A 13,129-nucleotide genomic window follows, 5' to 3' on the forward strand; every position below is an offset into this window, starting at 1 on the left:
GATCTTACCGGTAAAAGATGGGCTTCTGATATCTAATATTTAAGACAAAATAAACATGTTACCATTGGTACACGAATCGTGTACCATACTGTGTTTCAGCGCTATTTGTAACAAGGAACTCGGAAAACCAGGCTAAGCATATTCAACAAGTCATGTCAAACGGTGACATCATATTCTTATCTGGAGAGCATGCGCAATAAAAACTATGGTTGTAGACTAGAATAACCAGACACTAGAGACTTCAATTCGATTGAGACTTCTGGCGTATTTCGCAAAACATAACTGATTAGAAATTAGAGTAAAAATAGAAACTATTGAATGTAAATCAGTTTAAATACATTCATATTACATTATTATATGCGTTGCGGCCCATTTGTGTCAATTTCTAGATCCCAAATATTAGCGATTTAGCTCCTTTTTTTTTTAAGCCATAACAGAGATATTATTATTATTACTATTATTATAAACGAGTTGCACAAATTGTTTAATGTTTTCAAGGTGTCCTACTTTAAATAATTGATTTTATTTTCAGGTTAATTGTATTTTGATGGTGTAGAAAAAAATAGGACAGTCTAGATTTCGAAAAGAATACAGTCTTATGCTTGTATTTCCAGTGTTGCTGTCGAGCAAGTGAGTGAACTTTGTCCTCGGAAAATGAGCGACGAAAATGCGAGTGATTCCTCTGGGGAGGAAGAATCTCTACATGAAAAACACAGAAATGAGAAAAAGGATATGCTAGCCGAAATACAAAAGATACGACACAGCGTTCCAAAAAATGACAAAAAGAAAAAGAAAGATGCCCAAGAGCAAATTGCAAAACTTGAAAATGAATTGAAGGATAGGCATCAAACAGAATTAGCTGAGTCCAAGGGGAGTGGTACTGTTCAGGAATTGACGGGGAAAATGGGAAATCTAGATGTTGGCAATTCTGGAGAAACCAAGGAAAGCGCAGAAGTTGCAAAGCGCAGGAAACAAATGGCCAAAAATCAAAAAAGGAGAGATAAAAAGAGTGAAAAAAACAAAGAAAGAGATGCCATGCTCAAGCAGCAGGAGTTGGACAATCTATCAGGAAAACGCCACCTAGAGACCCAGAAAATTAAACAGCTGCTGGCTGCCAGAAATTTGAAAATACGTGAAATTGCTTCAGATGGAAATTGCCTGTACAATGCTGTCAGCCACCAAATGAAAAATGAGAAGGTTACGAATGAAAGCTTGCGAAGACAGACCTCCGAACATATGAAAGGGAATGTAGATGAATTTTTACCGTTTCTGACTAAATTGGACACGGGGGATTGTTATACCCCAGAAGAATATGAGTATTATTGTGATGCTATAGCTAACACTTCTACATGGGGCGGACATTTAGAGATTCAAGCCATCTCAAAAATATTAAAATGTAGGATAGAAATAATACAGGCAGAAGGTGCACCAATAATTCTAGGAGAGGAATACAATAATAGTAACGGTCCAATAGTGTTAGCCTATCATAGACATGCTTTTGGATTAGGGGAACATTACAATTCAGTGGAACCCAAGTCAGAGATCGACGCAGAGAATTTATAGGGCATTATACAGCTGCCTAGTTTACATTTCATATTAAAACAATCGCAAGATAAATATCTACTCACCGAATGTTATCTGGTCCATTTTAGAGACTCTATACATATGAGCAGACAAGTTTGATACCTGCTCAAGGTGCTTGCCAGGTCTAAATCCCTGGTGTGGACTTACGATTGGCATATGGTTTACAAGAATTAAAACTTAACTTTCTACTTACTGTTGTCTGAAAATTATGATAGATCTTTACATATCACAGACAAAACAGTTTTCCAGCATACTGCTTTCGTCTTCTTCCTCTTCATTTGTTCTCTGAATAAAGAGGCTAGAGAGGTGTACATTTGAGAAAGGTTATGACAATATCATTCTCAGTGATCTCAGAGGGCATGCATGAAAAATCAGTAGGACATCAGCAGGACTAGAAATATCAATATATTCATTTATCCTGTTGTTTTCTTAGTAAATATTGACCTGGTTATGAATCGTGATACGAATCAACTGCGTAGCACTTGAATCGCAATATACGTATTGCATCATGACTGCAGTAGCAATAGCCAGCACTAACAAATACCACTTGGCATTACTAAAGCCTCAATTTCAAAGGATGACTTGCTTAGGGATCACATGGAATACAATCATGCCGCTTGTCCTCTTGAGTCAAATAGGGCTTGATAAATGATAATCATGGAGGGACTAATGAAGGTCGTACTTTAGGAAAGGATTACAGAATCTGTACATGCAGTATAATTGATGTGGTGGACAATAACTATTTACTTCTCCATTCTGTCACAAAATGAAACTTTGTTGGAGCTCATCATTTATCTGATCAGAACAATTTTATTGATTACACTTGGAAGGTACCAGAACATTTTTATTGATGATTACACTTGCAAGGTACCAGAATAATCAAAATGATACATCAGTGTCACATCTTAGTTCCAAACTAACATTAAACCCGATTTCCCTCCATATGAAAAAGGTGGGATCTTTTTTCAGTGTTATAAATGTGAAAAAAACATTTATTTTTTACACTTCTCCTTGAAAGACTGTATTTTTTCCCAAATCAAACACTTGAATTATAATTATAAACACACCAAAAGACTCCCATGACTCTCATAAATGTTATTTTGTTTATAGGTCTACATGGATCTCAAATAAACACAAATTATTTATGTTAAAAAAATATTTATTATTAGCAAACTTTACAATAAACCTTCTACAAATGGTCAATAGGAACCTATATGTATAATAATCAACTAAATATATACAATATGATTTTGTCTAAAATTAAAAATAGATATTATATTAAATCAATTTATTTGCAATTCAATCTTGTATATTATTTTGTGCATATTGTGCCGGCCTGAGTGGGATGTATGTTATCATCTGCCAAGCCATTGAGGTTAAGAAAGGAGGCAAGGTCTCAATCTGCCAGACAGGGTCTGGAACAACCAATTAAATTTGAAATCATACTAATTGAGCAAGACTGTCAGCAATCACATCTTCCATTGATTAGTCCAACATTGTAGTTAGTGAGAGGTTGATATACAATCAATCCCATAATTTATACTCAACTACATGTATATGAATTTGTTTATCATCTTTAGACTTGCACATAGATTTACAATAGAGAAATATATAGTAGAAGTTTGATGAATGCTTTAGTGAGTTTTATGTTGGAGGAAGAGGTAGCATAAGATTGTTCCTGAACTGATTATTGCCCTTGGATCATCCCTGCAATGCCACATATTGTATCTACACACAACCTTGTCAGTCCTATATATCAAACTTAACTTATACATCTGTAAGTCAATAATAAAACACAACAAAATAATTTATGCATTACAAACATTGTTCCCAATAATATTGTTCTAAGTAGTGATTAATGCACATTAAAACACAACAATCATTTATTAGAATATAATCATATGTTCTATATATACCATTTTCTTAAAGGACAATATTGGTGCCAGTCATTATCCCATAGGTGATAGAGCTGGTTAAACATATTCCAAATATAATATTAACACAGAGATCATTGCTATGATAGCTGAGTAATACAGGTTTCCTGAATCGGAAGTGACGAACCCCAAAGGAAAACATGAGTCATCTCTCTATATAACTGACTGATGTGACGAGTGATAACAGATACACGGCTGAATTTCTGCTCACTAAAAATTCCTTCGAAGACCAAAAGTTGTTGTGTGACGTCACGTGGATACAATATATTAAGCAAGACATAACCGAAAACTTACAAGGATTTAACGTACATTGTAGGCCTACGTTTAAAAAATAAGATCAGATCTTCAAAAAATAGGGCCTATTTAAAATGGCGTGGGCCTAATTAATTTCGGGTGAGGGCCTATGTTGATTCCCGTTGGGCCTAAACCCCACCCCCTAACATTCATTGTCTATGCTGTGATAATGACTGGCACCAATATTGTCCTTTAACATTTTTCAAACATTAACCATAAGATAACTATGCCTGTATATACATACAGTACTTACCAAAGTTAAAGTAATAAGTAGTCATTAAAATTCTTAAAATGAGTTACCAGTACGTAACCCCTTGGCAAAAAAACTTTTCATGAATGATATTTTGATTTGAAACTTTAAGCTTATTAGGCTGTTTCTTGACATTATGGCGTTTGATTTGCATATAACACTTTAAAAATCCACATTTACCCATTATTATATAATATATTACAATCATTTAGTGCCCTATTTTTGGAATGAAATAATTTTCAAAAGCCCAAGTGGGCTTCATCAACCTTCAGTGGGTTGGGTTAAGCTATCAATATACACGTACTAATCATTTCACCCAGGGTGATATAGGAGACAGAAGTGTCTGTAACAGCACCTAGTAGTGCTTGGTCATTAGCACTATACAGCTCTTGATTTACCATAATGTGATGGGTGTTTATGAATAGCCAAAACAAAATTTCATTTAGTGATTTATGATTAGTTGAAGATTTGTAAAACTTGTGCTGCCCTTGATATTTGTCCCTGGGTACATATGAACAATTGTTTACAACAGACAAATTGATGTCATACAAGGTGACAACATTATAAAGAGCAAAAGACAGCATCCTGAGTTATGTTGCATGCAAACAAAATTATTTAAAATATATAAAAAAATAAACATGGTCGACATATTATTTTTACCGACTGAATGTGCTCTTGGAATGTGTAGAGGTTAAAACTGCATACAAAATAATAGCTTTTGAGCTTTTTTTTCTTCAAATCAATAAGGCAAAAACTAGGTCTCTTTTAGAGCATTATGTATGGCCAAATGAATCGGCCATTTGATTCCATTACAATTTCCCATAAAATCATCAACACTCAAAGAATAGGTCATCACCCCTCCATAACCATTACTTTTTATCCATTTTGCCTGAAAAAAGGAAAGTTGCTAGTAATTTGAAAAATCGATTAAATGCCATTGACAGATTCATAAGGATGGGGGTTGGGGGATGCTTGGATGAACACTGCATAAGTTTGCCATTTGGTCACAGATTAGAAAGGGAATTTTTTCTTTATTAACAATATCTAATCCAAGATATGTGAAGCGGATTGAAAAACAGACTTAACGAATGAACAATTTGTCTCTTAATAATATTAAAAGTGAATAAAATACACAGAAAAAATTGTTAGACCATCAAAAACTCACAGGAAGTGGGCCACTTGCCATTCTCAACTGATAGAGTTTAGTAATAATTTTGTCATTTTCTTGTTCAAGATAATTCTACCACTGGTGGACAAAAAAGGACACTTGATTTCTTTTTAGGGGGGAGATAGGTTGCCTAGGTGCTCTCCTTGGATCTATCCTTGCAAAATACTGGAGTGTAAGTATTTATTGGACATGCTTGACAGATCAAGAGGTATGTGGGTGATCTGTTATTGTGGGTTTGCTTCAGGCTCTCTGGCTTCCACCCACTGCTCAAACCCCTCTATGCACAGATATAACATTTAAGAGTCGAAATTACCTCATTTGAGTTGAGTACTCATTCATTCACACCCCATCCATCTCTGTCACACACTCTTTGATTAGGCCTACCTTTATTGCTACACTTTTTTCATTGTCATAAGAAATCCATGATTTATCAGCATAAGCGTATGGTACTTCACCATCCTCGTCCCAAACTTCGGTGTAACCATTTTTTAACAGACCACAAATCTGTAAATAACACAAGATATGTATATTCCCTAATCAATTGCACCCGATTAATTTTTATTACATACTTCAAGAAGGTATTTGTTGAGTAATAAAACCTTCTAGTAGTTTATCGAGGGCTGGCCGTCCTTACCGCACGGTACAAATAAAACCTTCTAGTAGTTTATCGAGGTTCGGGTGCAGTGGCGGATTAAGCTCCACCAAGGCCTGAGGCGGCAGTTGCTGGAGGGCCTATTTAGTTTTTAAAGTTAGAGCCAAGGTAGTTGCTAACATTAAAAACGGGATTCGTTACTGAGGTTATAATATTATTAAAATATTAGTTATAACTATTGAAATTTGTAGTACAAAATGCTTTGACAGCAGAAACGTCACCGGAAACCAACTGTACATACACCTATTTTCAAGGATAATATTTCCTCATGATGGGGTGTTTACATCGAAACTAGCTCAAGATCTTTTGCTAGATATTTTTTCTTAAGCCAAAATCGTTTGATATTGGTAATGTAACTTTATATGCCCATAAATGACGTCACGTGGATACAATATATTAAGCAAGACATAACCGAAAACTTACAAGGATTTAACGTACATTGTAGGCCTACGTTTAAAAAATAAGATCAGATCTTCAAAAAATAGGGCCCATTTAAAATGGCGTGGGCCTAATTAATTTCGGGTGAGGGCCTATGTTGATTCCCGTTGGGCCTAAACCCCACCCCCTAACATTCATTGTCTATGTGTTTTTAATCGTATCAGAAAAGCCTAAAAAAATTTTTTTTACAAAATCTTTGGGCCTGAGGCTGCAGCCTCATCAACCTCACTGATAATCCGCTACTGTTCGGGTGCTTCCCGAGTCCAAAATGGCCGCTTTATATAAATGAGAATTTTGGGGATAACTAACCCGAACCCTAACCCTAACCCTTTTTAAAAGACTGAACTTGGGTCTAATTTAGTTTTTATTTCTCTTAAAAGGGTTAGGGTTCGGGTTAGTATTCCCCTAAATACTCGTTTGTATAAAGCGGCCATTTTGGTATGAGTTCTGGCTTGTTCTGGAATTTGTTGCTTCTAGTGGTGATAATATTTGTACCGTGCGGTAAGGACGGCCAGCCCTCGATAAACTACTAGAAGGTTTTATTACTCAACAAATACCTTCTCGAAGTATGTAATAAAATCTAATCGGGTGTCAATTGTTGGTAGAAGACCATTTGTAATGAGAAGAATTTTGCTTGTAACAATTTCCAACATACATTTTGTCCACAGTGGACCACTAAGAATTTGTAGCAGGCCATATTGATGAGAACATTAATTGTACATGTTTCAACTGTAGACGAGGGGAAGGGGATGGTGGGCGTGGCAAATGGTCTAACGCATGTACTTTAGATTATAAGGTCTGAGATTGGCATGGTTTAGATCCCAGACTTGTTCCTGACCTTGAGTAGGGTCTGGTCGCCTGCCTAACCTCGTGAATTATTGAAATAAAATTGTACCATATGTTAGTCCCAAAATAACATAGTTTGTGTTGAGTGGACATGAAACCCCATTTCTCTCTCTGTCTCCCAATAATAGTTCCTGTTGCGTAGCAATAATTTTATTTCCATCATTCTGTGTCTTTTGTAGTCATGAAATTGGACGTCAGGATATCAACAGATGTTTAGAGAGAGAGAAGTAAATAAGTTAAATAAGTAAAGATATTTTTGTCATAGTTTTGGAGGATACATGCAAAAGTTGATACATAGCTGGTTAAATGAATCCTATTTTTTTATTTTATTGGTCAATTTGACAGATAAACCTGTTTTTATACTTACAATATCGTAACTAATTTCATCGCCTAACGTTTTATTAATGCCGACTGCTAGACTGTATACACCATGGAGGTTTTTATCAAGCAGTTCAAAAGTATGGCCATATGCAGGAATTCCAACTACAACCTGTTTTTTAGACATTCCTCTTTTAACCCATTCTTCTGCTGCCGAAACCTAAAACAATACCGATATAAATTATACTGAAGCAATACAAAGGAATACTGTTTAATTACTTTAATATGTGGCCATATAAAAAATTATATGAAAATCTGAATATTGTGTACAAGAAAGTGTGAATGGACCAGCAGATACGGGTGATCACAATATAAAACTACACTACATTAATAAGTAGTTGATGTCAGGGCAGATTTAAGGGTGGGGCTTGACTGGGATGCAGCCAGGGGTCCCAAATTACTTCTAAAAATAAGTTCATACCATATGTTGTAAGTGTTTGTGCCAAATATATCTATCTACCATACTGACATTTGTATAAAGTGTGACAGACAATAACAATGATTAGAATATGCCCTACTTTCACACTGCTCCCCGCACCCCCCCAACCCCTGCTCCAGTGACATTTTCAGCCAGGATCCAAGCTTAATCCGACCTAAGTGGATGTTTAAAAATTACCATATTATAATAGAATATGTGGTTGTATAAAAATATTACCAAATTATAATTTAAGAATATGGTCCTGTCTAGAAAACTTTTTCCTGAGTGCATTGGACTGTTAAATCCTGTAAACGGTGTTGTTAGACCGAAACCATGAATATCATACGTCATCAAATTGATGAAATCCAAATATCTGAAACATGAAAATAATTGTTGTCCGTTATCATTTATTTTCAAAATGGACTATAAAGGGAAAGACCCACTGAGTTCCTGACAAAAATTGTGTCTAGCTACACAAATCAAATGCCAATTGTGAAGAAATAGCCGGCTTAGCCAGTTTATTAAGCCGTTTGTGAATGAAATGAAATGACGTTTAACGTCCTACTTTTCTGCATGGACTGGGCTAACGAAGACCGGCCTAAGCCCTACAATGTGCTATAAGGGATATTTTGTCTCAACAGCAGCGCTACGGACTATACACTTATTTTGAATTCCAACTGTCATGGGTTCTTCTAGTGCATGCCAATGTGTACACAGGACCTTTCGTCTTATCCAAATGACTTGGCACTGTCCTTGTCAGTTCTTCCATCCTCTATCATTTTCAGATAACTGCTAATGGGCTTAAAAGTTGGCACTCACTTTGCTAATTCTGGTATTTCATAACAATTGTTTATAAGTGGAGTAGTTGATGCTACTGCTGCTGTTAATAAAAATTTAGATCTATTCATTTTTGCTGAATAATTATCAAGTGTTTCTCTCACAGTCTGCAAAATAGATAAAAAGAACAATTTCAAACTTGGGTAATAGATTTTAATGATTTCATAAGACAACGTAAATAAAATGAAATGAGGTTTAACATCCTACTGCTCTGTACCGACTGAGCTAATGAAGACGGCAAACAGCATGCAAGGAAAATTTGCACAAACCTCAGTTTTTCATCCCATCCGAATGACTAGAGCTGTTCCTTGCCAGGTCCAGGTATGTAAACTGAGTTATGTATCACAAAATACTGATCAGAATGTTCTTACTTGTAGTAAAAGACTGTAATTATGCTGTTGTTGTGCCGGGTGTTCTTTTCCAATAGGCCATGCCGGGAATTCCCAATCTAGATCAAAACCATCCAATGGGTAATTGGTCAAATATGGAATCATACTGTTTGCAAATCTAACAAAATTAAAAGAAATAATATAAATTCTTCAAGAATATAATTTAAAGGCACAACAAGACGGATGGTTCACATATTTAAAAAATCAAAAGTATGTACGCTTTTAATCCAAGCCCTCCTGTTATTGTGTAACTAAGTAGTGGCATGTACAGGATTTTCCAGTACGGCACATCAGAACTTTAAGCTAATTAAATTTTTTGTGCAAATATATTTTTATATGGGATTAATTTTAGGCTGTATTTTAATTTAGTAATTAAGTCCGTCTTCTGTCTGTTTCCCTGGTGACAAGTCCTAGCTTATAGAAAAGGAGTCTAAATTAATTGTACACATTTTAAAAAACAATTTTAGTATATTTTTTGACAACAATTAAAATCTCCCTCCATTCTGTTGTTTTATACATACCTTGTCCTGTTTTCTGCTGAAATCAGAACAGACCCAAAATCTCCCCCATTAGAGAGTAATACTTTCAGATTAGGATTCAGTTTTTTCATGGCCGCAACTGATTTGCAATATATCTGTGAATGTTGACTTGGTGCGACTTCTGCATTTTGAATTCCTGTACCCAGAAGGATAATATGTGAGCATAAAGTAACATTAGCTTCTGGTGGAAAGGGTCCTGGGAATTCATTTCCCATAGAGAGATAGCAGACAACAGGAAAACTGCCTTCAGATTCACCGATTTTATCCAGTGGAATGTTTTCTCTATGTAACTCTATCTTTTTATCCAATGGAATGTTTTCTTTATATAGTCCTATCTTTCCAGTATCTAAATAATAGAAAAAAGTTCATTAAAGAGGCATTTATGCTTTGGAGGTAAATAAATAATTTTCAATTTGATATGACTGGGAATATCAATATCAGATTGTATTCACAATTTGAGACCAGCATCCAAGTATATGTACCTGGTAGTGTGGGGGGCGGAAAGCTTGTCCGATGATACAAGTATGATCATACCATGGACCAAGAACTTAAATTGACAGAGCCTTGGGCTTTTTAAAAAAAAAAATGACCCCAAGAACAAGAGCAAGATGCGTAGCGGTTATGGACCAGTTCCTGGTCCCAAAATTTGCTGGATTCTAGGCATCTCATGGTTTAGTAACACATCTCTTAATCTCGATGAAGTCTCGGCTCATAATTTACCTAAACGAAATTTATGAAATATATAAATGAAATGAAATGGGGTTTAATGTCCTACTGTTCTGCTCCTATACTGGGCTAATGAAGACGGGCATACGCCATACAGTGTGCTATGAGGGAAATTTTGCCCTGGCAGCGGCTCTATCGCCTACTCTTATATCGAATTCCAACTGCCAGGGGATCTTTTACGTGCATTCCAATACATACACGGGACCTCGTTTTTTCATATCATCCGAAGGACTAGACAGCTGTCCTTGTCAGGGCCTCCGTTCTGCATCACTGACGAGAGGGAATCACGTCGGAATCGAACAACCGACCTCCAGGCTAGCGAGCCAGCATCTTACCATGTAATATATAGGTAGGCCTAATCCATTACTCAATTAACTAGAATCAGGAGCCGGCCAATATTATATAGAATAATACAAATCTCATAGTGACATCAAATGTTGAACTAATTGACTATCAGAATACTTCCCCTAATCTTTTAGCTGTAACTAATTTAAGCTTACCTGTATATAATTCATCTAGTTTAATTTCAGACGATTTGAATCATTTATTTTTATTTGAGTATTTTGAAGGAAATCATTGAACATTATATCTTGATTAGAAGCAGTGTTCCAAAAAGAGTGACAGTTTCCTGAACAAAAAGACATCAGGATTCACATGTTTTGTTCATATACCCTCTGTATAACTCATTTGCCATATATGTATATCCAATATAACCTTCTGATTAATTAATTATTGAGAGTAAACATCTCTTTTTTCTTTCTTACCTATATAAATTTGCGACTGTGACCACTGTGGAATATTTCGGTGTTTTGTTTAGTATTGCCCTAAATTTATGATTATAATTTTCAAACAATATAATCATATAAGGGGGGGAAGGGGGAGAGAGAAAGAGAGAGAAATGGGGTTAAACGTCCAATGGGGTTGGACTAGGTCATTTTGGGACTAACACATGGTTCAATTTTATTTCAATAATTCGCTTGCGCGTAAGGGTCTTTAGCAGTGGGAGGAAACAGGAGGACCCGGAGAAAACCCATGAGGTTGGACAGGCGACCCTACTCCTTCGAGTCCTTGCCACTTACAACCGGGGAATCGAAAACTCACCAGTTGACTCAATAATGACAGACCGTATGATATAGCGCGCGCGTGCTAACCATTCGGCCATCCAACCCCCCAGGCCCAATCATATACGGACCTGAATTTATAATTATTAGTTAACTTTAGAAACTTCCTAAAGAAACTAAAATTATATACGCTCCCATAATTATATTAGATCCCATAATTATATAAATGAAATGAAATGGGGTTTAACGTCCTACTCTTCTGCACCATAATTATATAAATTATAATAGTATCTTTATAGGCCTATAATGTAGCCTATGTATTTATCGAATAAATAGTGTTAGAAAAAAAAAATGCATAGGCTTTTTATGAAATGTCGTCTCTGACTCAGTGTCACGTGCGTATATTTTTAACAATTTGTAACTGAATTCGGGAACAAATTACTTACCTAGTTTGTGGCTTGAACTTGAAGTCAGTCTCTCGTTTAGTAGAAACTTATCCGACCCATGTGTTGCTCCATAATAAACAAATAGCACTGCTAGCCACAACAGACCCGTTGTGCATGAGGACATTTCGACATGTATATACCGTACCTTCTTGCTATTAATATTACTATTACGGTTTATTGGACGAGAGGTAATGTTGGGCACCTGTCATCCCGTAGTCTTGAATATCCAGACATATCGTGTCGTCGTCGTAACCTGCATGTAATTATGGAACACCATTTGGGTCATAATGTTTGATCGTTTTGCTAGCGCGGGGACTTGCTAATGACTGCTATTGTGTCCGGTACCAGTGGCCTGCAGAGGCTTGGTGATAACCGGATCCAATTCTTCGACCATATGCCCCAAGACTCAAGCATAGGACCCAGTAGGCCTACTGAGAAATGTCAGAAAGAAGGGCAATTTATTTGTAAAACCAGTTGAAATAAACTATTTGTTCAAATTAATTATAAAACAGCCACGTTAATTCACGTCCGAGCCACAAATGAGATATCCTAGAAGAAAACATTTGAACTACTACTACTACACACACACACAGACACACGCGCATCTGAAATGGATGTCACGCCACTACCTGCTTCCCAGATGAAATCAAAATAAAACTAAAAATAATGTTTTGTATGTCTTCAATGAAAAACACACAAGATTCATGAAACAGAATGGGGTGTACTCTTACATCTAGGTTATTCTAAGAATAACACCGATCATTATATGGAGCCGAGGTCCAGGGCAGAATATCCCTTATAGAACACTGTAGCCAATGGCTTATGTATGTCTTTATAGCCGGGTTGGCGCAGAACAGTGGGACGTTCAATTCCGTTCAGTATAAAGAAAGTCAAAGATAATGATGACTTGAACATTTCATAAGCTACCTATAATCTGGTTAAATCTAAGTCGGGAGATTATCCACATAATCTACTGCCGGTATTTTGGTTTCTTTTTTTTTTAAAAGTGTTTTGACGGTTAAGCCAAATGAAGATGTAACTTTATTATTGCCAAAAATAAAATCAGTGAGTAAATTACTCATATTTACGAATCCATGTCAAGACAAGGAAAAGGGCGGGGAGTCAGTCGTCCATTAAAGATGTCACATTTTTATTCTTTTGTAGGTAAT

At 36.0% G+C, this 13,129-nt stretch overlaps 2 protein-coding genes across 2 annotated transcripts; one reads left to right on the forward strand and one right to left on the reverse strand.

The window, feature by feature from the left end:
* The first annotated feature begins 593 nt into the window (after positions 1 to 593).
* LOC126831776 (deubiquitinase OTUD6B) lies at positions 594 to 1,772 on the forward strand. The gene has a single exon (XM_050562419.2). The coding sequence runs from the start codon at positions 655 to 657 to the stop codon at positions 1,561 to 1,563; it is 909 nt and encodes a 302-aa protein (XP_050418376.1). The 5' UTR covers positions 594 to 654; the 3' UTR covers positions 1,564 to 1,772.
* A 1,000-nt stretch (positions 1,773 to 2,772) lies between these two features.
* On the reverse strand, positions 2,773 to 12,167 carry LOC126831775 (acidic mammalian chitinase). The gene is made up of 8 exons (XM_050562418.2): positions 11,961 to 12,167; positions 9,710 to 10,073; positions 9,171 to 9,306; positions 8,782 to 8,906; positions 8,200 to 8,335; positions 7,534 to 7,704; positions 5,615 to 5,734; positions 2,773 to 4,951 (listed from the first exon to the last, which is right to left on the reverse strand). The coding sequence occupies exons 1-8, from the start codon at positions 12,082 to 12,084 to the stop codon at positions 4,817 to 4,819; spliced, it is 1,311 nt and encodes a 436-aa protein (XP_050418375.1). The 5' UTR covers positions 12,085 to 12,167; the 3' UTR covers positions 2,773 to 4,816.
* Between the last annotated feature and the right edge of the window lie 962 nt (positions 12,168 to 13,129).

The sequence above is a fragment of the Patella vulgata genome, chromosome 9 (genome assembly GCF_932274485.2).
Source record: "Patella vulgata chromosome 9, xgPatVulg1.2, whole genome shotgun sequence".
Lineage (NCBI taxonomy): Eukaryota > Metazoa > Mollusca > Gastropoda > Patellidae > Patella > Patella vulgata.